At 37.3% G+C, this 26,435-nt stretch overlaps 1 protein-coding gene across 4 annotated transcripts in view; it reads right to left on the bottom strand.

Moving 5' to 3' along the window:
- IL1RAPL1 (interleukin 1 receptor accessory protein like 1) overlaps positions 1-26,435 on the bottom strand; it is a 706,285-nt gene that overhangs the window by 21,604 nt on the left and 658,246 nt on the right. For all 4 annotated transcript variants that reach the window (XM_050333305.1, XM_050333304.1, XM_050333306.1 and 1 more), the window contains 3 exons: positions 17,211-17,343; positions 14,568-14,713; positions 3,548-3,691 (listed from right to left, as the gene is read on the bottom strand). In XM_050333305.1, the coding sequence (XP_050189262.1) occupies positions 3,548-3,691; positions 14,568-14,713; positions 17,211-17,343 (423 nt within the window). The remainder of the gene's footprint in view (positions 1-3,547; positions 3,692-14,567; positions 14,714-17,210; positions 17,344-26,435) is intronic.

The following is a 26,435-nucleotide window of genomic DNA, read 5'->3' as shown; positions in this document are numbered from 1 at the left end:
AAGAAGTCAGCTCATTTGCAGACAAAGAGTAGACTCCTATACAGTGGTAATACCTCTTCTGATACAAATATTGAGGTCACAGAGTACAAGGTGGAAAGAAGTCAGGGCATGTGTTGATAGCAGGTACTATTTACAATAGTTATTTGCATTTTCACTCTTAGTTAAAGTACTAAACTTTTTTCATAAAGTCATTTAAAAACTCGGAATGACAACAAGAGAAGGTCCTTGGAAGATAATACATAAAAAGCAACTGCTAAAATGCTCTACAGAGAATGAACATGGTATTAAAAGCTCTTTTGTTGGATCTCAATGTACAGCAAAATAGAAGAAATCATCACTTCTAAAAGTGGTTTTCACTAATAATGTGTTAGTCCCTAAAGTGTTCTTTATGGACAAGGCTTTTTAAAATAAGCTTTTAAGTTTAAAACTGCAAAACTAAAAAAGTTGCCTGACATTTAACAATGACTAGCCCTCTGAAGTTTCCAGTGAAGTATCTATTTGTGAAAATTTTGTTTTCAGAGTAGCACTGGACATTTCTTTGTTTGAATAGCACTCCAAGATACCATCTTTGCGGAGAGATATCGAACTGAATCTTTCCTTTTAAACAGATTTTGGAGTCTCTGACCACCAAACAGGTAGTGGTGAGTTATAGCTCTGAGATGCAAGGTCATGCTAAACACTTGCTGTTTTGCCAGGGGTCAGAATGTTTCTCTTGACCCTGTGCTCCAGTTACTGGGGGGAACTGTCAGACTCACAGTGAGGTGCCCTGACTAAACCAGCCTAGTGTGGAGCCAGTTCCCATGCTGTTGGAAGCACAGGTGTGGAGTGGGAGGAGAAGTGATAAAATTATTATATTCCAAATTAGTAGGAAAGGCAGGGAATTAACCATGAAAACCGAAATGGAGGCTTCAATTTCCATTCGCAGGAAAGAGCTGCAGTGTTTGCAGGAGAGAAAAAAAAAAAGTAAGAGAGTCTAGTCCCTAGGATGAGAAAAAAAAAAAGGAGAATAAAAAGCTGTAAGTTAGAGAAATGACAAATCAACAGCTGCGATCAATTTCTTAATCTGCAGTACCCCTACATAAAGTAATAATTTCAGTTGAATTAGCTGTAAGGGTTAAACACTTTGTTTTCAAATACTTCTCACAATTTACCCATACCTTCCACAAAAATGCATGTTAGTTAGCCTGAGAAAAAGTATATGTCTAAGGTTTGGAAAGGAAAGAGAAACTGTGATGAGATTTGACATCCTGAAGGGCTTGTTCTCTGACCAGGAAAGAAATGAAGCATTGAATTTTAAAAGAGATTTCCAATTGAAAATTTTAATTGGACCTCACCTTTAAAGTGTTTCAAATCCTCTCTGGGTACAATACAGTGCACGTAAAAAATTACTGTGATATTTTGATGTTTCCTTATCTACAGGCTGTCCTGAAGTATGACAGAACATGGTGTAAATTATGAATACCTTGTGGGCACTCTGCTGCTGCACTGCAGGAGATGTGGTTAGAATAAGATTTTAGCTTTCAGCATTTTGTGTCTGTCAATAACAAAAGAAGCCAAAGGAAAAGATCTCAGTGTACATCTGCAATTTATTTCTACACAAGCCATGGCTTGGTTTCTTTGGGACGTTTTCTCTCAGTCTTCTTTCTTTTGCATGACTGTAAGTGGAAGAGACAGAGTAAAATGTGCAGCTGCAGTCACTTCGTTGGCACAATGGGTTTTATCTCTGTTGCTACTATACTGAACACAGTAGAAGCTGCATGTTTTCATTAGCAATCTGTAAATAGTATTTTTCTTCTTATATTGCCATGGTTTAGCATCCAATCTATCAGTGTTTGCATTGATCTTCTAAGGAGATTCCATGCTTGACCTTCTATAATAGTGACCTTTGCTCAGAAGGATAAACTGAATGGATATTGGTTTTCCTTCTTTTGAATCACAGAACAGCATCCTTTGGAGGTGACTTTTTTTTTTTTCTTAGGTTTAAAATGTGTGATGCAAGTATTGTTGTTCCCAGGTGGCCTTGTCTGGGGACAAGACAGAGGCAATAGTATAACACCTGGCAGAGTTAGTTTGCAAATGAATTGGAATGATTTGAGATAATGATAAATGACAGCTATAAAAGTAAGAATTACTGATACTGAGAGAGAAAACATTAAATTACATCTATTTAAACTATTATTTTTTAAGTGTCTATTTCTGCATATGACTATTATTAAATTCACACAATTTATGCAAGTAAGCATGTCCATTTAAACTGGCAACTGGTTTGTAGTTTGTAGAGAGAAGTGGATCTCAGCTTCCCCAAAAAAAAAAAAAGGTGTCTGTCAAAATCCTCCATGACTCACATTCCCTCTGAGCCTCAGTTCCCTTCTTTGTAAAATAAATAGAATAACCTGACTTTTTTCTCCCCACTGAGCTGATATATTAATGCATCTTTTTGTAAATCCTGTAGAAGGTTACAAAATGTTCTAATGTTCTTGGGCTTGTTGTTCTGAGAATTTTCTATTTTGAATACTTGTGCATTTTTAGGTGAAAGGCAGAAATGGGTCATTCCCTAGTGAGTTATTATGGAATTCTTTCCCTTATATAAGGACTTGTAATTCTGCTGCTGCTCTTCTCCCTTATCAGTGACAGATTTGGCCATCACTTGTTTATCAGTACATATTTATTTTTATATTTCACAGTGGCTTCTGCCTACAAGCTGTTACCTGGAACTGTACAATAACTTTGATCAGTATTTCTGTAGAAAAGAAGGTCCTGTCACCAAAGACATAGCGGTAGCACAAAACATCAGGAACTCTGACCTGAGAAACCAAATCTGATTAATCAGAGCCTCCAGCTCAACCCAGTTAGCTGTTCACTGTTCAACAGCAATTTTGATTAGTAAGGCTAGAGGTAAACAAGACCTTTTTCTTCAGTGCTTAAAGAGAGAAGAAAAGAAAAGAAAATGCATGTATATGTTTGACAGAGCTGGTGCGTACATTGTGGATTACTTTTGTTTAGTCTGGGTGTCCTTGAATCACAGAACAACTTTAATGACCATTAGCAGCTCTTTCAGTGATTAAGTAAATGAACTCAAGAACGTGAACTGCCGGGTACATTTCCAAACACTCAGCACAGTTTATTGAAACTGATCAGTTTAAACAAGCAGTAAATTGAGATTCACTTCAACCTCTACCTATTTGTTGAATACAATTAGGGAGGACACTCCCTAGCTCATGCAGAAGTGATGCTGGCTTTCAGTACTGACAGAAAGTGAAAATCTTTAATGCATCAATGTTGGTAGTTGACATTCAGTGTTGGAAATAAGAATTGAAAAGACATGGATGTCTTCTGGAGCTCTGGAGAGCAGCATGTACACCTCAGCACTTACTGAGCTTATGTGCTGTAAGAGGAAAGTGTATTCAAGTCGGTGCCTAACTCAGTGAAAAATAAAAATTGCAGTTGTTACCACACCTTGAACTGAAATGAAATCTGCGCCTTGGTGGAGAGAAATAAAAGACAGGAATTCTTAGAAACTAGAAAATATACTAAGAAGCTGCCTTACCTCCATCTAGTTCTTCAGCTCCAAAATGATTCCTGTAGAAGAGCATAATCTCTATCTTGTAACACTTGTAGATAGTCACTAAACAAACAAGCAGCAGCAGAATAGCACCAAGCCCACCAGCAAGCTCAACTGTGTACATCAGCTCTGCAAAGAATTACAAAACGCAGTAACAACCACATTCCAAACCACAGAAAGATTAGTAGCAGACCTCGCGCTTCTGTTAAACATTAAAATAAAATAATGAATGTTGGGTCATTTATGAATTTATTTAATTATAGGGCTCTTCAAGAAATACATAATAATGTGGAGGTTTTTTGGCTTTTCTTCAATAAACTGTTTTTTCTCTGATACACTATATGAATTGCTCATTTAAAAAAGAAGAATTGCTGGGTATGTGTGTGTGTGTATGAATATGTGCATATACATGATATGTTTGATAACTCTTCCTTTTCTCTCTCTGTAGATAGATCACAGTTTGCTTTACACAGATAAATGTTGATGCTTGACTTACAATGGAAGCAGTGGTGAATGTTTCCTTTTTGGGGACTATAATGCAAAAACAGCTTCTCCCTTATTCCACATAGAAATACGGCGAATTTTTAGTCTACTGGACAAGACCACACTAAGGCTTTGACTATTTTTTAATGAATAAATATAAAAAAATTAAATCTCAAAAACCATGAGAGATGTGAAGACAAATTATCCAAGGAACCCTACATCTCCACATCCCAGTTGTATGTTCATTTCTTTAATACAGTTTCTGAGAGATCTGCAGTTCATCCTTACTTTCACCTTTCCCCCAGCGGGCTTAGCTTATGTCTATTCACAGCAAACCATCCCAATTTGTCTGTTCTGACATTCCCATTCAGCCTAAACCCGTTGGTGTCTTTGCTGCAGTCGGCTCACATGATGGATTGAGGTCACCACCATGTAGCTCTGCTCCTGAGGTCGGGGACTCTGGTCAAATGAGGTCAAAAACTGTCTACCATCAGTAATGGAGCCACTTATCAAGGCAGAGGTAATATGCCATCATGGACTTTCATGTCCCCTGGTTTTAAGTGTTGCACACTCAGGGAAGCTCACAGAGCTACGTGGTTTCCATCTTCCTGATACTTTTCATTTGCTCATTGGCTGAAAATTGGCGATGTTAAAAAAAGGAGGGTGGGAGGAGAAGGAGAGTTATAAACAATTTTTTAATTTGAAATGAGCAATAGGTGGAAAAATGTTAAGACTTTCCATACTTTTCCAAATCACTCAGTTTAGAGGAATTAAAAACAATCAAATCTTTTAAATCTAAGATACAGAGCATGCTTCATAAAAAAAATCCGCCCTGAGCAAGATCAGTTCTGTGTTATTTTCATAGTATCCTCTTTCAGTGGGCAGTTTCTGTCTGAGTGAAGTAGGATAGCTCAGAACTAAACTTTTTTTTTTTTTTTTTAATGTATGCATGGTTTTGCAGATATGATAAATAAAAGGTTAGAGAAAAAAGTGACAATTCCATTTATTTTGACAGCATGTACTGAGAATCACACACTTTTTTTCATTATTTTGAGGAAACTGCAAGAAGATTTCATTACTCTCTAGAAGACACTAAAAATGTAATAAAATAAAATAAAAAGGCATTTATATTCCATGTCATTCTCTCCAAAACTGTGCTGGAAACTCCTTTGTGTTAGATATTTTTAAGACTGACATGGTTATTTCAGACTTCCAATACTTTTCTGCTCCAGAGAGGGGAATGTTATTAAAAACACTCACAAAAAATTGTTTGCATAGACAAGTAATACAATATTTTAGAATATAAATGGAAATGGAAATTACTCTGCACTGACTTACTACACTCTGTTTATCATTTTGTACTACAGGTGATGCAGCTGTTCAATGGTAACTAGAAAAAAGGCCTTAATATTTTAGGTTGCTAGGCACAAAATACTCTATTTATGTGCCTGCTGTTATGACTCATTAACAGCAAAGAAAAACTTTACAACTGGAAAATGGAAGTTTTTCCTAAACTAATGATTTTGAGATTAAATGAAAAAAAAATAACTGCCAGTATCATCTGCTGTCTGTCACTGTGCATGAAATCAGACTAATGCACTGCATCACTTTTGCCATCAGTCCTCTTAGTTATCTTTTCTCCCATAAAAGAAGATTATGCCTATATTTTTCTTTCAGTAAAATTTATGTGAAACCACATGAAGTTGTCCTTAATTGGGCAATCAAAGCAAGTAACAAAATTCTCGAACTCAGCCTGAAACGTACTAGCAATTACCTTTTCATGTGTTGCTGCTGAGACAATTCTGATTGCTTCTGAGTACAAGGATAAGGTGGTTCTTTCTTAAACAGATTTGTCTGCAAAGTAGGTTTCATGGTCTATTGATCTAACATAGTAAGCTATTTTTTTCTTTCATGCTGGACAACATCTCTTAGCACATGTTCATTCCCTGTCTTGGGTGCTGTTTGTCAGGGTTTGGAGGCAGAGAGGGCAGTGGTTAACCCAGCAGATTGCTGCATCCTTACACCCAGCCCTGCAGATGCCTGAGCCAACCCCCAAAGTGCTGGAAGTGGGACAGCTACATCTCTGCAGCACTGTGGAAGGCAGAATGGATTGGCCTGAGCACAGTGTCATCCTAAGTTGGTTGTTTTCAGGCCTTGAGCTTGTGTTTCTGCAGGATGCTAAACTGTGCCCTAAGGGGCCACTTGCTGGCTCTAAGCTGCCCCAGGGAACAGTGTTACCCCTGGATGAGCTGAACTCAAGGTGTGAGAAGCAGAAGGCTCAGTCCTGCCTCTTCTGTCAGCCCCTCAGGTGACTGAAGCTATTTCACATTTCTTTGCCTCAGTTTTACCAATGTGAATTGGGGAAGATGCTCTGGCTCCTTCCTAGGAGAGGATATTCCTGAAAGGTGCTTTGTGAATGCCAAGGGTGTTGGTGATGTGTATGTCAACAGTTTCAGCAGTGATGTAGTGACTGTTAAAGCAGAGTTAAGTGTAGCAGCAAGGTTAGAGTGTATGGTTACCTTCACAATAACATTTTTTTCTGCTGCTTTAGTCTGCGTTTTCATTGTGATTTGAGCACACAGTTGCTGCAGCAGACATTATACTCCCTTTGAAGTGTGATCTGTTTTTCCTGCTAAAATTCAAGTTTGCTGTAGTGGCTACATACTAAAAAGATTCAATTTCAGCACAATTCCACATCAGAAGGGAGAGACAAAAAATGCAAACCTTTTAAAATCTATTTAGCTTCTGTGTTGTGTTGCTCAGATTACAGACCTAGCCCTCCTTAAGGAGGTAAGACTGAATGTAGAAAATAGTAGAGGAAAATTACTTGGCTAGCCCTTAGGGGGACAGGCATTCTGTTAAACACAAAAAACGAGTTGCCAGAAAGTTACATCCAGAAGCACAGCAATCATTTAGTTACAGGCAATTAACAATAGTCCTCCAGTAGCACAGGAGCAGTTCTACTTCAAGGGAAAAAACATTGATTACTGCAGTAGTAGTAGATTGTTTACTGAATAAATAGCTTCAATTTAAAACAAGATTTGTTACAAGCATTTTGACCAATGGCTACATTATTTACCCTTATCAGGAGGCTTTGGCCAAGGAACCCAGTGAAAAAGACAGCTAATTAAAACAAAGTATGTGTTCTCTCGAAATATCTAGCATGATATGGCTGGTAATAAAAAAATGCATTCATCCTATATTTTTCTTTTCTAATTTTTGGGCACATTTGTAATATATACCTTTGATCTTCACCTGGCTCTAATATTTGATAAACTTCCTTTCACTGGGTCATGCAGGTAATTCACTTATCATAGCTGGAGTTGTAACAAGAAAGTAAATAAAAGTGTTCTGTTAAAGATTCATATCTTTTGACTTATATGACGTGCTTCAGGGACTTTACATTAAATGGTCTGTGATAATTTGAAATTAATTTTATTCATTAATTAGTCCTCATACAGCTGAGCTACTAAGAAAAATAATTATATTTCAAACATTCTTTTTTTTGTGATATATAACTCTTCAAGGACGTGTGATTTATAGCTGTGTATTCAGTTTCTGAGCCTTTTTCAAAATCCAATTACAGTCTATCTAAGGTTTCAATTTTGCAATCACTTACGCAGATTGCTCAACTTCATGGACTATAAGTAATCCCTCTGAAGTCAACAGGACTATTAAGAGAGTTTCAGGTTAGCACATAAACAAATCTTTGCAACTTTGTGGCCTAAACTGATTTCCATTCTCTGCTTGGCTTTGATGATTTAACCCACAAAGAGATATGGTTTGGTTAGAGGCAGTTTTCAGTTTGTTTAGGTAACTTTCACAGACTTATATTATTAAAGGAAATGTAGAGATATTGAATATAATTTGGAAGTGGGGTAGGGAACTGATGTGTCATACATGTTACATACAACTTTGGTTATGACTGGGTGTGTTCCTTCTAAAGAAGGAAGGTTGCTAACACAGGAATTCTTGACTGAGTGTCATTTCAGACATCAGCAGTAAAGAGTAGGCAGAGTTTAGGTTAGGAACAAAGAAACAAATGCTCACAGCTTTAAAATAGAGAAGTATGTGCTTTTTTTCCTTCCCCCCTCCCCCTCTTGTTTAGTACAGTATTCGTTATGGCATTGCTGTAAAACAAATTACCTTCTCTAATCTGAGCATATGGAAACAGTTTTATACAATGCATGCATATCCAATACACATACTATATATATATAAAATCTAGTCACTACTTTTTAGAATTTTTGTTTGTTTCAAATTGCCAAACAAAATCTGTTTGTGCTTAAGGTACCTGGATGGCCTTATGGGTACTGCTGTGAATAATTACTGATGGATATTGGAGGACATAAATATTTCTGATAACAGTAGAAACAGACTTGGGCTATTCATTAGCTTGATTATGAAATAATTTCTTAGTACAAAGTATATGCCTTCTGCCAGTATGGGCTATGTGTGCCTGAAGATGCCTGCAGAGTTCACTGAAGCTAGCTAAATTTAGTTGAGGTTTTCAATATGGTTTTGAATGCAGTAGTTTCATTTTATTTATTACAGCTATTGAGACCTAGTTATCTTGCTTTATTTTTTTTTAATATCAATAAATAATATATATTCCTGATTTGTGTATGAAAAAGAGCTGGTCAGGTTTGGGATTATATGTACATGTGTATATAATATGCATGCATGTGTGCAAATGCAAGACAGGGGTCTTGTTAATCTCTTCATTAGTATGGCAGGCAGGATATCTGAGCCTTGCTGCTGTTGGATTTCCAGTGTTATTAGAAGAGAGAGAGTAAATTGTTATAATAGAAGTATATTCTTACTTGATGACATTTTTATTTCTTCTGAGAAGTGTGGCAAACCTGTTCCCAGAAGGAGAATAATTACACTGACTATTTCCAACAGTATGTTAGCTCAAGAGAGGACAAGGTTGGGAAAGATATAGTTGAAAGCAAAATGAAGTTTACTACAGTTAAATACATAACACTGCATTTTAAAGGCAGTTTGTAACATAGGTTGAAGGAAAAAAGTGTCATGTTGTGGAACTGGAGTGATCTCTAGTCAGCTTCCCAAAATTAATGAATTGTGTATGACTTAAAACCTTCTTGATTAGAAGAGTTTCTATTTGCTTATTGCGCTACAGATATCAGACAGCCCACACAATTACTTTTTTTAGATCTTCAAAAAGAAATTAACGTAAAAAGCACTTAGAGGTGCTAAAAATGTGGGGAAAAAATTGACTACCGAGTTCCAAGGATGTAAGATCATAAAACATACTGTTTACATTTTTTCTGAGGATAGCATTAATGAATAATTTAGCTCTGCATGGGTTATGGGAACAATTTGTGACATTTTATTTGAAAATATTTTCATCCTTGCCAATAAAGGTAAGAATTGCACTTAGATGTTACATAAAGAGAAGAACTATGGTAAAAGTGGTACAGAAGTTGTTTTAAAAAGGAATCTGTTAAACAAACCAACTTGTTTGATAGATTGTCAGAAGCAAGATTCATCAGAGGAAAGTTAGATTTAGGAACATGCTGAGTAATCTTACTAACCTTTTTGCTGGAGTTGCCTTAGTACAATTTTCTAAGGGATGAGAAAAACCTCACTGACTAAGAGAATGATCTTATGAGGAGTTTCTGTCAGGCAGAGGTCTCTAGTATTCTACTCCTTGCTGATTTTAGATGAGATTGAGTGTTAAAAGAGCAGTCACTTCTGGTTAGGTTTGGGACCAAAGGGAGCTGATATTTGGCTTTTGGCCCTATGTCATGAACCTCTTGGGTGAACAAACCTTTGTGCTGCTGAGTACAGTGACAACCTCAAGACTTCTTCATTGGACATAGGTGGATGAAAAATCAATTTTCATCAAATCCAATCCAATTTCAATTCCAATTATAAAAGCTGTTGAGGATCTCAGAAAAGCTTTCCCTTCAGTGCAGAATGAAAACTAAATGCTTTATACACTGAAAGCTATACACGTGTAAGGTCTTAACTAACCAAGTGGATCAGAGTTCTACAACAGTTTTGCTTCCATTGAGATTTGCTGCAATGGTCAAGTAATTAGGACCAAGTAACAGAAGCTGAAATATAAAACCTATTGCTCTCATATTTCACATGTTGAGTTTCCATGCAGAAATTTCAGAAGCATTGTGAATCTTTGTGATAAAAGGGAGAAATAACACTTGCAGTTTCTTTGCAGAGGTTAGAAAAGAACCACTTTCTTTTCTCTTTTAAGTCTTAATTGTCACTCATCACTGTGTGAAACCATGTCCTAGTAACTCAAAATGCTTGTGAGATCAAAAACTTAACACATTCAATAAACCAGATTTACACTATTATGTGAATGACACTGTAATTTAAGGTGCTCGTAAGCAATTCAGTATCATTAATAACCATATGAAGAGAATTCAGAATTACTTTCTATTCAGAATTTGCCATTACATTGTATGGGAAATATTAATATGATGTTTATGCACTAATAAATGATGAGTTTAAAGTATGCCTACCTACTTGTAAGTTTCCTCGATATGCATTCCATCTAGGAAATATTAACTTTTATGGTTTTCAAACGTTTATTCTCATGGGCAATTTCAAACAGATAAATCTCTTTCTCTAAACAATGTATATATCAGTGAAAATATGGGGTTTTTTTTGTCATGATAGGAAAAAACCCTGATTTTAACTATTCCTCATTAACTCATAGTCAGCAAAATTCATATATGCCCATTGAGAACACCCATGACAGAGGAAAACAAATCAGAAACACAAAAGAAGCTCAGGATAGGAAATCAGATAATACTGTGAAAATGGAAATAAATGGTAGTAGATTCTTTGAAAAAATACATAAAAGTGTGTTACCTGCTCTTAGTTCTGGTGTCTGTCCCAGGAAAAATACAGGTATACTATTAAGCTTTTAAAATAATATCAATACCATTTAAGGAATAATGCCAAAATAATATTTGAGATAATTTTTTTTTAGAGTTCTACTCGCAGACATGCAGAGAGGAATTTCCACAAAAATAATCACATAATTAGATAAGATATTTTATTTACAACACACTCTATGATTAAATGAGACTACAAAGACATTGATCCAGCATGAAAGACATACTTGCCAATACATAAAATTGTAGAAAAGCATTCTTTTCCTTATGCATTACGTTTTTATCTACTACATTGATAGACTATGGTCTTTTCTTTTTTTAATTAAAAAAATATGGAAAAATAGAATTATAGTGTGTTATCAACCTCATGTTATCTTCAGTATATGGTCTGTCATTAATAAATTTGTGTTTAGCTGCTGTCAATATCACTCTAAAAATTAATTTCTAGAAGGTTCTCCTACCTGGATGAAGATTAGCCTGTGACTGCTACAGATGATAGATGGTAGCTATCACCACTAAGTAACAAAATCAGTCTTAGATTATAACAAGTATATTTTTTTCCTTGGACAAAAGAGAAAATAACTTGATTATTGTAAAGGTAAAAAGGATTTGGTCAAAAGCTGGAGGAAAGGAACGAGACTTAAATCTCCTGGGTTCTGATCCCTCTCTTTTTCTCATTATCTTTTGGACAAATTTTGTAGAAATGAATAAGAAAAAGAAACAGGATTGTCATTGTCACGCTTGAAATGCTCTACTGCCTTTAGCTTCGAGTTAAATGCTCCCTATGAACAGCATCTGAGGAAATTTAGGAGTCTATAAATGGTTAGCCGGCAGGAGAAAAGCATGGATCATAGGTTTTCTCTACTTGCATCAGAAAGCAAAAGAAGCTCAGGAGAAAATAAGGGCTCAGCTCCCCGAGATGCAGAGCACCGGTGTCCACGCTAGAGGGAGGCACCAGGCATCCCAGCCTTCTCCCGGTGCAGGATGCTGAAACGAGATTCACTTTCCCTGCACAAGTGGTGTTGGAGTTGGGGGCACTATATTCGGTCCCCTTCCTGAAATTAATTCATTTCAGGAAAGGAGAGGCTCTGGCTTTCCATTCCAGTGCCATGTCAGGGAAAGGACAGAGGAGGCCCCCTCTCCCCATCTGAATGTGCCGAGCACTGGTTTGTGATAGGGACCACCACGTGATGGATCCTGCTTGTGGTTTCCATGAGGTGAGTTGTGTTCCTGCTGGGCTGACCAGTGGGAATATTAAGGAAGATGCATCCAGGTTTTTGCCAGTGAGTTAGACTCTGGACTTCTTGCCCTTTTAGGGCCTGTTAATTGTAATTCTAAAATCTCCCCCTGGACTTTTAAGTTTACAGAGACATTACTGACCAGGTTGAAGCAGTGGTGTTTGAAAGGCTTAAACTTTGTACCTGAATCCCCACTGCAGTGTTTAGCCCTAAATACCTCTTTTCCCAGGAATGCTCTTTGTTTAGTAGCAAAAAAAGCTTTCTGCTTTTCTGTCCCTTCTGATCCTGTTGATAATGTTCCACAGAGGAAGCTTAAAAAGGATTATAATTTCTTTTTCAGGTATGCAGTGAACATTCCAGATTCAGCACCTTTGTTGACTTATACTGCTGGAAAAAAAGATCACTAACTAGAAAACCAGCCAAAACTAATACCTCTGCAAAAGTCTCAGTGTTCAGGAAGCAAATTTTCCTAATTGTTAGGTCCCAATTGTTCTAAGTCAGCCAAATAATCAGAAATTAATAAACAGCTAACTCATTCCTAGCAGAGACTTAATGTGGATCTAAACAAGGAAACCTAAACCGAAAGGTTGTCATGGTGATATACAGAAGACTAAGCAAGCAGTGCAAAGCTCCTCTTCCTAGGAGACCTGAGAGACTAGCTCAAATTTTTATCTGTCATGCTTAATTTATCATTTCACTGAAACAGTTGTCAACATGCAAAGTGTGTAGAAAGCTTGTATCAGGTACCTTTTGTTTTTTGAGGGCACAACAGACTGTGCTTCCAAATCACTTTCAGAATCAGTTTTACTTAAAGGAGAAAAAAAATATTTTGGGGAGGTTTTTTTCTGGTTTTATCATTTTACTATTCATAAGGGCAATTAAATATTGAGATTATTTCCTCTTAAGTATGTCATCATGAGGCCACATACTGTGGTGTGTTTGACTTACTGAGTACTCCAAGAAAGGAAGCAAGGAAAGCAGACTCTTTCAAAATTCATGTCTACACTGTTAGATTAAAAATCTGGTGGTCACAGAACAGAGAAGTATGTCTTGTCAGTGTTGGGGTTACTGCTGGTATGGAAGAGAAAACAAGGACTCATCATGCCAGTTAATTAAGTATTGGTTTTAAAGTAATTTAAGCCTTAAAAATTCTTTATTTTCAGTGTTTTATTAACTAATTTAATTATTAAGGGCAAGCCATTGGATTTCAGTGGTGTTTTGGGTTAAGATCTTGCTCTGGGTTCAAATGTCTCTGAACCAGGAGTATATGACTACTAACTGGTATATTGTTGAGGTTCAATTACTTAACATGATAATTTCTTATCTCAGTGAACTCCAGAAAATATGACAAATGCCAGGCTATTTGAACATCTGGTTATTCACATCTGCATCTTTTAAGAAACAATGACGAGTTCAGAAAAATGGCTACAAATTAGTTCAATTAATTGGAGGTACAATATATTTAAATAATTTGGTCACACTAGCTTGATTTATGGTTTCCTTCTAAACTTAGACAGACTTTGCATGCTACGAAAGTAAATTTAGGGAAGACATCACTGCTGTGATACAAATTGAGATGCCAAAAGTTCTTCAGCACCACAGTAAGAACCTGGTTTGCTCACCTTTACAAACTATCTGAAAAAAGCACAGTAATGACAGCAAAGTGCACACACTGCTCCTGCTCATTCTTTGCTCTCTCAGGCCAGCGGGATGCGGTTTGAGGGTGGGGAGTGTCAATCCCAGGCATGTGGAGAACCCTCTGAGAGGTAAAGTGGACAAAATGGGTCTAGGAGCCTTGATTTGCAAGAGTTTCTCCATCTCTCTGTAATCATCTCTGTGGGAGACGGCTGTGGCTATTAGACAGGGAGGAATCATGGGATGTGAGTGGTGAGGAGAAACAAGAAGGTCCTCAGCAGCTTCTGTCATGATGTTTTACTTCAGAAATGCTGATGTTAAACAAAAGTGTTAGAAGGAAAATGTCCACAGTTCAGCAATGAAGGAACTCTCCTGGCAAGGGGTTTAGGTGGCATTTCTGATAGACGTGGAATGTATTTTTGTTGGTTTCAAATATTTAATATTATTTTGTACAGAAAATTGTTACAGTTCTATTAGCTGTTGTTTCCTATTATTTTTCTCTATTGAGCCTTTATTAAGTTCAAAACTAAGGAATTTTTAAATGCATCTTTAATACAGATATAATTAAAAGGTGTTATTGTATTTTTTCCAGTGGCAGCCGTAATTAACAACACCCTTTCTGTTTTATTTTTCAAGTTGTACAAATTCCTGGGGGAAAATAATCATTGAGTATTAGTTCTTAGGAAGCCAAAATTCATGCTTGCTCTACAAACTGATCTGCCTTACATTTTACCCTTTCATGGAGGAAAACTGCATATTTACCCCTTTTGTGTAGAAGAATGCTGGCATGCCGGCGCCCATTGCCATTCTCGACGTAGCATGAATAATTCCCCAGGTCTGCCTCTTCAACAGAGTCAAGAATCAATGAGATGGAAACCTCCTGCTCCCCAAGATGTTCCTTGAGAACCCTGAGAAAAAAACAAAACAACAAAAAGCAACCATCGCTGCTATTCTGCTTGTATCATAGTGGAGCACTGGATAATCATGACATAATAATGCTGCTTACAACTTCAAACTCTCTGTCTTCAAATTTGGCTATGGTTTGATGCAATCTTAATCAAATTATATCATGCCCTTTTCTTCCTCACTTCTAATGAGGAGGTTTGGTTCTGTAAATGTTAATGAGAGCCTCAGTTCATTGTCTTCTTTAAGCAGAATGATATGCACACTGATAATATATCATTGCACACTCTGATGGAGACCCTGATCCATGAAGTCTTGAAATGTTAGAAGAGAAAAAAGGGAAAACTGTTGTTTTGGGGTTTAGAGTCACACTAGGAGTCTGGGCCAAACACAGTATTTGTGCTCTTTCTGAGGCTTTTCAACATGCCACTCAGAAACAATGTGTTCCTGCCATGGTCTGAGACATTATTTCTAGAATGTGTTATAAGATTTGATTATGTATTATAAAACAGTAGAAAGAACTGGTATGCCAGATGCCTCCTCTGGTTCATACAGATGATAAATAAAAGGCTTCCTGTGTAAGACTCCACCTGTCTTCACGTTACTTTCTGTCCTTCTTAGCAAGACTGTCAGTGATTTTAAGAACCCAGGAAAGCAAATGACAAATTTTTCCAGGCTGCTCCCTCATGTCCCACCTGATGTAAGAAGTGGAAACCAGCCTTTCTGCTCCTCCCTCCACAAAACAAGAAAGCTGTAACAGGGTTCTTTTCACCTTTTTGTTAGTCATCAGAAAGCCAAATCACTGGTAGAAGGGCTGGGGAAAAGCTTTAGATGCAAAACATATCTGATCTGAGTGTCATGTGCCATTTAGTGTATTGGTCTTGACCTTGAAATCCACAGGGGTGAAATGCTCTTCCATTTTGCCTATATCTGGCAATGAGAACCTTGAGTATCGAGGTGGTCTTTTTGATTTTGCTATTTTGGTTACTCTGAAGTCCAATGTTTGGATGAAAATGAGCCTGACTTCATGTCTTTTGATGACACTGTAAATATCCAGGTAAGAAGTGAAGTAAATAGGCTGTTTTTGTTCTGCTATAGACAATCACTGTAGATAACACATCCGTGATTTCTGAGTTTCCTTTGTAATGCACTGTCCCGGTTTTCTGGGATAGAATTAGTTTTTTTCTCAGTAGCTGGTACAGTGTAGTGTTTTGGATTCAGTATGAGAATAATGTTGATTACACACCAATGTTTTAGTTCTTGCTGAGCAGTGCTTACCCTAAGTCAAGGACTTTTCAGTGTGTTACTCTCTGCCAGTGAGCAGGTGCACAAAAAACTTTGAGGGAATACAGCCAGGACAGGTGACCTGAACAGGGAAGAGGGATATTCCATACCATAGAATGTCATGCCTAATATATGAACTGGGAGGAGTTGACCAGGAGCCGTGGATCACTGCTTGGGGACAGGTTGGGCATCGATCAGTGGATGGTAAGCAATTGTGTTGTCTTTCTTGGGTTTTATTAATCAAGCTATCATTTTCATTACAATTATTATTAATAACATATTTATTATTATAATGAATATTATTGATATTATTATAGCCTTTTATTTTGTCTCAATTTATAAACTGTTCTTATCTCAACCCACAAGTTTTCCTTTTATTCTGATTCTTCTCCCCACCCGAGGGGAAGAACAGGGGAGTGGGTGAGCAGCTGTGTGGTGCTTAGTTGCTGTCTAAGGTTAAACCATGACATGCATATTTAGATTTCCCTTTATTTCTGGGTTTATTAATGATAAACTCAGTGATATACACACATACAGAATTATAAATGAAAAAAGAATCCCTTCAGATACAAGCAGATGCTTCATATTAGATAGGAGTTGGTAGGCCAAACATTTAATTCTCAATACAAACCCACTTTTTTCCTTAATTTCCAAATGAGACAGCACTTCTAGGAGCAGTAGAAGCACAAGACACAAATGCCAGTATTTCAGCAGATATAAGCAGCCCACATAACAGGATGCCCAGCTCTCACAGGCCAGATAACATCCCTGAAAAATCAGTTTGCTTTCATGAAGAAAGTAAATCAAAACTTTCCAAAAGGGAAGTCAGACTTCAGCATTTCTTTAAGGCTCCATGCTTGAAAATACCTTTTTGAGCTGTTTTTCTTGATGTATTTATTTTTCTTTGTTTCATCTTACTAAGTGTCTTAACAGTTGTTATTGTAGACTGTCACAGTTTGAAAAAGTCAGTATGTAAATTCCTGTTGGTCAACACTACAACACTTTTTGGGCAACTATTCTGCTTTTGCAGCTCTCTAACATCAGATCTGGCTGAGCATTGCATTTTTCTTTTCTCTACTTGTGGAGACAAAAAGGTAAAGAATAGATGTTGCAAAAAAGGGATCAGACTCAAAAGTTCCCCTGAGTTAGTCTGTAATAAAAAGTATTACATTAAGTATCAAAAAAATATAGAGTAAAAAAAAAAGCTTTTTCTTTTACCTAATATCACTTTCCCAGACTCGACTATCATCTAAATCTTCAATAAACTTCTCTCCTTTCATCCAGTAGATCAAAGGACTGACATCTCCACTATATCCAAAGAAAGCTCGGCAGGTTAGATTAGCAGAACCACCTGTTACAAAGAATGTAAGAAAATACGTTACTTCGAAATCTGTAAAAATAAAAGTTTCATTTTTGAATCAGATGCTTTAATTGATTTAAAAAATACATTAGTAGAAAATTTCCAGAAGTATCTACTTGTCTTGACACTAGCTTCAATACATTTTCTGAAAATAAATACAATAAAAATGAAATTATTAAATTTTTTATTCTTTCACTAAGTTTTCTTCTTGGTATGGAAATCAAAGATCATGTTTTTCCAAAAGGAGTTAGCTTAACCATGTTTTAGCTTAACAAAAGTTAAGTTTGTTAAGTCTTAACAAAACATTTCCATGTTTCCTCTGAAAAAGATAAAGGTTAGGTAAAATAGACCTGCAATCATATTGTGTTAGTTCAGCTTTGCAGTGGTTTCTGCAGAGAGGCTGGTATATTCCTTTAGAGTACCATTCCCAAGGGACATCTAGTAGAAAGATGTGTGCTCATTGCTAAACTGTCTTAGCAGGAAAGTATTAAACACTGACACTTGAAAAAATGCACATTGTGGGACATGTCTCACATTAAGAATGGGGATAACCATTAGGTACATGCAGCAAGGAGCAGAAATTCTATATATGTTCAGCATTACTGATTTAATCATTATAGTGAAAATTTTAAAATGTAATATGCATTCACTTTGGTTTATTTTCGTTGTGTCCCACATTATGTTTGCACCACTTGGCTTTGGGGATCATCCAGAGCCCATACAGGATTCAAAACAGTACTTTGCACACGTTTTGTGTGTCAATAAGATTAGATAAAACGAGAGGACAGACACATAGTTAAAGATTTCCCATTCAGTGCTGTAAAGATATTTGTCTCAACAGGCATCAGCTCTTCTAAACTGCTATATGCATTCCTTTAGTGGATAATTACACACTGATTTAAGGAAGTGTGATTTAAGGAGTGTTTTCCACCCACCCCCCAAGGACAGTATTTTCATGGAGTTTATATTACTGCTGAGACCAAATTCATATTTTATTTACACTTTCAGTTTTTGATTTTAGGAATTTAAAGCTCGCTATCCACAGTTCCTGGGTAAAAAATAAGAATAAAACACTGTTAGCACTACTTCATTCTGTATCAAGATGCTATAAGTTCAGCTGGGTTCAATGACTTTCCTTAAAAAATACACTGCTTTGTGTCATAACCTGGTCCTTCTCAAACCTGTGACATTAATATTTGAATATTTTATTTACTTTTTAGCATGGAAACAAATGCAGGATGCTACACGACAAAAAGATGAGCAATTATTAAATACGTCTTATTTATCTGAAATGATTTATGATTTTCTGTAAAAGCATCTGACTCGTCTGTCTCGAATTCTCACATCCACACCATAAAAGGTGCAGAATTAAATGTTTGTGTTCAGGATGGGCAACATCAAGAAAGTAACATCTGTGCTGCTTTCATAAGCTGTTTAGGAACTCAGTTGATTTTAGTCATTTCACAAAGTTTTGGTTGGAGCCACATGCTTTGTAAGCAGTGCCTGCTAAGGAAACAGGAGTATCCCAGTACTTGAAACCCAAATGGAGACAAGGATCTCATTTGTAATCAAAGAGTATGAAATAGGATCTCTGAATAATGAGAAATTTTTATAATATCATAAAATTTAGAGCTAAGTTACCAAATGTGAGATGAGTATCTTTAGTGAGAGGGCAAAAACTGTCTTTCTAAAGACAACCATAGCTCCTATTTCCACACCCCAGGGAGCAATGGTCAGGACACCTCCCTGGAAACTCAACTCCTTAATCTCTACACAGCTCGAGAAGTGCCATTTGGAAGCACTGAGGGAAAAATTTTCACAATCTTGAAGCCATTTGCAGGAAATGAGCATCGGGGCACCACTTAATGCGGGTCAAGTGCATGAAAAACTGTTATGGAACACGATAAATTTCCTTGCCCAGGACACACAAACCCAGTTTCTTGTGGCAATTTAATTGCAGATATATACCAGCTGTTCGTTTGTTTGTTTGTTTGCATCAAAATTATGATACTTGAACTAATGAAAATGAAAATATAAAACCTTAAAGGACTGTGAATGTCTTGGCCACTGTGGAATCTGTTCACTCTCGAAATGGGGAAAGGTACTTGCACATCTAAAGCCAAAGCAGGGTTCTGTGATAATTGGATAACCCCTATGACATTATCTGCCGGTCTTAGAGGGAAGAGTGCTACCTAATGCATCATTGCCACTTCTGGGACTTTTTCCAGAGCTTTCCTACCAAGCCAGGGCCCGGCTGAAACTTTATAGCTTTTTAAAGCTGGCAAGATCACAGCTAGAGGGAGTGTAGCTTCTGGCCAATTTATCCATGATTCAAAGAGATTAGATACCACAGGTGCAGAACCATCAAAGCTCTCCAGGCTCCTGCATCTAACAGGTACCACCTGAGAGCTAATTTTTGCACTGAGAGGGCTTCTGGGCCTTTTACAGGCAAATATTCATGTACATAGAAGTGGGTTTTTTTTAAGAAAACATGCTCTGTGAAGGGCAAAAATATATAAAAAATAAAAAGAGTTTGTAAGATTAAGGTTGTTTTCCTTATGAAATTCTTAAAGAAAATCCTCACCCCCCAAAATAAAATATTCAACCATGTTTTTCAACATAGAATCCAAAGCTTCCTTTCAACATGAAATAGTTACAACTGAGAAATAAATTAGGAAGAATGTAATGCCTTAGTAGTACTGTGTTGATTGCAGTTACTCAGTGGAGGCAGTTTGCCTGCTGGGGGTTCAGCTATAAATTACCTGTACTGCCTACCTTGACCAATCTTCTCAACAAGCCAGTGGGGAGTTCATTAGCAGGTCATCAAGAAAGATTCAGTGACCAGCTAATGACCAACTGTGACCATTAATGAGGAGGTCTGTCACTCCAGAGCCCACAGCTCTTTGCAGAGGGCATGGAGCTCACTTGGTGAAGCAAAGAGGTTCACAGCTGCAGGCATATGTAAATAAAGGCTGACTGAAGGGCAATATTATGAGTGGACAGAGTATTTTGGGAGCACATCTTCATCTCTACTCCAGAGCTGCCGTCATGAGAGTGAATTAATTTTACTGCTGCATTTTTCCCTGGAAGTGCACCTCTGAAGTGAGCAGAGGGAGGATGCATATTTTGACACAGAGCGGCTGCTCTGCACGGGTAATCTGCTTTTAAGAAGTCTGCAGATTTTTAGAAAACATGCAACACATAATAAACATAAGAGCTGCTTTGCACCATCTTTAAGCTACTGTATAAAACAACTTGACGGTCAATTAATAGAAATCACTCACAGCTAACCCTATACAAATTTTTATTCCATGTGTTTTCTGTGTTGAGAAAAACTAGAGAAGTGATTTAAAAACCATAAAATTTTCATAAATGGATATGTAATGCTTGCTATGCTACTAATTTCAATTTTCCTGTAAATGCTGAATTATTACAGTTTTATAGTCTATCTTTGAAGGATTTTAAATTCATGTTGTAAATTCACTAAACGTTTTCAATTAAATTACAAGGGAAATTCATCTCTCTCTGTCCTCTTCGTTATGAGATATTGTAAATTCAAGTTACATCCTTCGTAAATGGCTTTGTTTTGGTTTTGTTTGTTTGTAAGGTTTTTCTTGGTTGTTGTGGGGTTTTATTTGTTTTTGTGGGCTGGGTTTTCGGTTGATTTCTGTTTGGTTTTGATTTGGTTTTGTTTGGTTTTTGCTCTTGTTTTCATTTTTGTTTGTTGTTGTTTTTGTTTAATGAACCCTGGAAAAGTGCAAAGGCAGGTGATTAGAATTATTAAGTGAAACTGACAGTGTTTCTATTTTTATTAGCAACCCCCTCAAAAACAAACAAATAAAAACCCCCAAAATAATCCAAATACCTTAAAAAAGAGATAAAGAGAAAAATGACACTTTTGGCTTCTCAGTATAACTTTTTAAACTGTGAAATAATGCAATAAAGACATGCAAGTCTTAAAGACACAAAAAGTAAGTTCAACTGCCTATTTCTCCATCACGCTTATTTCTGAAGATGAATATGCTTTATTGAGTTATTATTATGAATATGCTCTATATTGAGTTTATTTTTGAAAAAATTGGAATATATAGCACTACATGTTCTGCTGCTCCTTGTGACAAAGTCTCACTGTCAGCCCTAGTCAACAAGGTTCAAACTAAATAAGTCAAAAGCTCTTTGCCATCTCAAATGAGACCAACTTGTGTTGCACAATATGCTTCCATGTAGAGCAGGATGCAAGAAGGGACTAAACCAAAGTGTACTTCCTCGAAACCAGCAAATCCCTTCTGCAGAGCAACACTGACTTTGTGTTCATTTTCACTACCTGACATCACTTGGGGCACTTCGCAAACTACTGCTATGGAAGCGTAAGTCCAGCAGAGGGCACTGTCCAACTTGCAAACATTATTTTAAAAAAACCCAAACTAAGTCAAATCCTAGTATATAAGTTCTAATTAAAAATATCAGCCTGTTAAGAACGTGCTACTTGTAATTAGCAAACAATGAATGTTTTGTGGTTAGTGAAATGTCATCTAAGTTACACTTGCACCATTAATCATACAAGTTAACATACACCACGATAGCACCCTTTCTAGCCTTTGATTTGACAGATCCTTCAGTGAAGTATAACCATTTTTCTTGGAAGCAATGACAATAATCAGACATCTTCTGCAACCTCTTTTCAGAAGAATCCTCCAAGACATATTAGAAACTGTTTTAGAGCCATGTTCAACATTTAGTAATATTGAGGACCAAAAGAGTGGAAACATAAAGTGTACTGGAATCTGGGACTTAATATTACTGTGCAATGTAAAAAAAAAAAAACAAACCACCAACCAAAAAAACCCTCCACCAAACTTATGTATATAAAATACTTATACCATTTATTTAAAACATTAACATCTTGAAATTATAAAAGGCCAAGACAGACACAATCAAAATCTCTTACACAGGAATTAAATACTATTCTTTCCATTCACATCTGAGAAAAAAGTACTGACAAAATATCAATCTTTCAAGTGGAGGGTTGAGAAAGCTGTTAACTTCCTAGGTGTGACAGATCAGCACCAATTCCTCACAAAGTCAATGACCCACTTGCTTTGCCAATGTTGCTGCCAAGCCCAGAGGGCAGGTAAGCAGAAGCTGTTCCATTTTCAGAGAAGTCTTGTGTCCTAAAACAGTTCATCAGTTGTTGAAAGCCTTCATGCAAATGTGATTAAGAAAAAAAAAAAAAAAAGGAAAATGAGGTATCATTTAGTTTTCAGCCACGTGCCTTGATCATATGATCATATACTCAAGATCTGTAAGTACTCTCTCAGAGCAGGCTGAACTGCAGAGATTCCTCCTGATTCCTTCCTTGCCTACAAAAACATCACTTACTGCTATACCACCCTCCAGTTTACATACAGATTTTTGCATCCTGATATCTTGTACTCTCTTTCCACAATGTAACTGTCTTGCTGCATGTTTCATACAGCAGGTCAGGACAAATTAAAACAAAACAAAGCAAAGCCAAACAAAATGCTGTTTTCTGAAAAATACTGAAAACTGCAACCTGGGAGCAAATCTCTGGTAAAACTCAGTCTCATCATCAAGTGGTAGATTTTGAAGTCTTTGGCAAGCAATCAGGTCTGGTATCCATACAATTGTAAAGACACAATCTGCAAATTTCCTCTGCTTTCAATTCAGTAGATGTAGGTTTGAAAGGGCTGGGTATAATCATTCCACTAAGTATTATCATGCAAGCATCATACAAAGTCCTGAATGTGATTACACAGCTATATTTCTTCATTAATAGGCCTGTCCATATTTTGCTGTGCTGCAGAGCTGAATGTTGATTACATGGGAATCTGAATTACATTTTGAATAACTCCTTCAAGCCATAATTGTGTAAATTTAGAGTACACACAACCATTCCTTCACAATTCCTTTACTGAATTTGCAGATATTACTATTTATTGAATTTTAAAAAAAATCCCATCAATTTCTGATTATATTTGTTTTAATTAGAAAGGAAAAAAAAAAAAAAGCTTAGTTCTTGTTCATTGGGGTTTTCTTTTTACTAAGAAAGTACTCCTCATTCACCATAGGGCTAAACTCACTCACCTGCTCATAGTTACTCACTGTCTTATGAAAAGTCTTTTACCTTCCACGGCTTTTCTCTCCTGAATTATAGTTCAACAGCAGGACACTTCATGGAGGTGTCTGTAAGTTGCTGCTGACATGCTCCCTCCCATCAGCCCTGAGATACTGGAGTCTGTAACACTTTATAAGGTGCTATACTGACAAAAACACATGGTAAAATCTAAGATTAATCTAAGAGCATTAAAAACATTTACTGGATTTCTTCATAGCTTGTGGAGCAAAAGAAACCCAAGTCCTTTACGCTTTGAACAGGTTCTTTAGCAGCGGGACTGTCAGAGAGAGAGTCAATGAAGACTGCAACCACCACAGCAGACTGCAGAAAAAGAAGTGATGTATGGGACTTGGAGATTGAAATGCCCAGAACATCTCTCAGGTGCATAGATTGTTAAACTTGCCCTCATTTCACAAGAGGTAACAAAACCTGTGAACCAATAATCTTGATTTTCCTAACAGCAGGCCTCTCCTCTTGATGGATGGTAATGTCAGGCTGATAAATTAGCTGTTCAGCAAGTATTTTTCATTCCTTCCTCTAAAGAAGTAGAGGCTGGGGTGGGAAACAGGCATACCCTAAGCATAAAGCAAGCATTGCTAAAGAAAAGGAAAGCCACTGCACTTGTTTTAAAAGCTTGATTTAACTTTTATTCTAGAAGTTCATATTTTCTTTTTTTTTTTAATGCATTTACAAACTCTTTTTTACTGTGTCCTCTCTGTGAGATCAAAAAGCAATTTCTGTTTTAAAGCTTAGCTGCTTTTAGATATAAGTTCCAAGAAAAGATCCTAGGTAACAAAATATTTCCAATCAGGGAGAAAAAAAGAAGGAAAAAAAAAAAGAAAGTGGCTCTAAATGTCAAACTTCACATGTTTCTTAGCTCTTACAGGCTTATGACTTGAGAGCTTTAAATCTGTTCACTCTGTGCACAGCTTAATATTGTTCAGTGGTTTCTTTCTGGATTCTCTTTCAACCATACCGCCTCTGATTATGGTGCTGTGGTTTTTGCATTTTAGTAATGCTGTATGGTAAGAAAATAACCTTTGGACTAGCAACCCAGAGCTCCCATTGCATAAAGGACTCCCATAAGGGCTCCACAGGGGACAATAAAGTCTCTTCCTGTGCCTAGAAAGAGAGTCAGTAGGTAACACCCTGGGGATGCCACTGACTCTCAGCAGTCACTGACCACCAGAAAGGCCTTATGTTTGTTTAGCTTTGTGAAGTCCTACTCTGGGTTGTATTTTGGGAAACTCCAAGAAAAGCGGAGAGATTTCCTGTTTATCTTTTCACATTTCAGAATTTACATTAGGAGGCAAAACAAAAAAAACCCGACCAAACAATTATTCAATATGTGTGCCTCTGGGAAAGAATATTTATCGATAAGAAATACCATAAGACCTGTAGGTGACTCTGGGCCTCAAGAAACTACACAATTGGAATAGTTTCTGTACTAGTTTCAAGCCATTACAGCATTCACTACATATTTCTCCTTCCTGAACAGAATCCAGAGGCAAAGCAGAATCAGATTCAAAGCAGGACTTTGATGTCTCTCTTGGTTAGAACACAACTGTTGTTAGACTTGTTTTGCTGAGGAGTTTCTTGAACAACACACTTGCAATAGCTCCCTTTCCACTTTACTTTCTTTTACCTGTGAAAAACTGTAGTTATAATTGACTTTTTTATTTTTAACCTGAAGAGTGTTGTTCCAGCAGACAAAAGCATTCAAATGTCTCACTGTAGAGGTTTTCCTGTTCTTTCTGAACAGAATACAGTGGGTTTGCTTTGGTCTCTTGTGGGTGCTAGTCCGTGTCAAAAAACCCCTCTCATAAATCATGGCAACCAACTGCAGCGTCAGTACCTTCTCCCAGCCTCCCTCTCAGATGCACTGCACAGCCCTTTCTGTACAAAGAATAGCAGACATTGTTCTGGATTCTAGATAATGATAAATAACATACTTCTATTTTTTTTTTTTTTTTTTTTTCCAAAAGAGGCTAACTCTTGGGAGCTCTAGCAAACAACTTACTGTGTCAGATCACACTTAAATAGAAATACACAACAACCCCCTGCAGTGCTACAGGCTGAGCACAGAGTGCCTGGAGAGCAGCCAGGCGGAAAGGGATCTGGGAGTTTGGATTGGCAGGAAGCTGAACATGAGCCAGCAGTGTGCCCAGGTGGCCAAGAAGGCCAATGGCATCCTGGTCTGCATCAGGAACAGTGTGGCCAGCAGGAGCAGGGAAGTGATCCTTCCCCTGTACTCTGTGTCTGGTGAGGCCGCACCTCAGAATTGTTCAGTTCTGGGCCCCTCAGTTCAGGAAGGATATTGAGGTGCTGGAGCAGGTCCAGAGAAGAGCAACCAGGCTGGTGAAGGGACTTGAGCACAAGTCCTATGAGGAGAGGCTGAGGGAGCTGGGGTTGTTTAGTCTGGAGAAGAGGAGGCTCAGGGGTGACCTCATCACTCTCTACAACTATCTGAGAGGATGTTGTAGCAAATAGGGGTTAGTCTCTTCTCCCAGGCAATCAACAGCAGGACAAGAGGGCATGGTCTTAAGCTCTGTCAGGGGAGGTTTAGGTTGGATATTAGAAAGAAGTTCTTTACAGAGAGAGTGATCAGGCATTGGAATGGCCTGCCCAGAGAGGTGGTGGATTCACCATCCCTGGAGGTTTTTAAGATGAGGCTGGATGTGGCACTGAGTGCCGTGATCTGGTAATCACAGTGGGGTTGGATCAAGGGTTGGACTTGATGATCTCGGAGGTCTCTTCCAACCCAGTTAATTCTATGATTCTATGATTCTATACCAATAATCTTAAGAAACAGACTTGGCAATTCAGTTTACATTCAAATTCAACTTCTTGTGGCTATTTCAGCCCCAACTGTTCATCCAGCTGATTTCTTTGGACATAGAATTTAATGAACAGCATTAGAAAATGTGTTTTACTGGACTGTCTCATA

Source organism: Myiozetetes cayanensis, unplaced genomic scaffold (genome assembly GCF_022539395.1).
Source record: "Myiozetetes cayanensis isolate MyiCay16 unplaced genomic scaffold, myiCay2020 scf5-8, whole genome shotgun sequence".
NCBI lineage: Eukaryota > Metazoa > Chordata > Aves > Passeriformes > Tyrannidae > Myiozetetes > Myiozetetes cayanensis.
The sequence above is the reverse complement of the archived record's forward strand: the minus strand, read 5'-3'. Positions and strand labels throughout refer to the sequence as shown.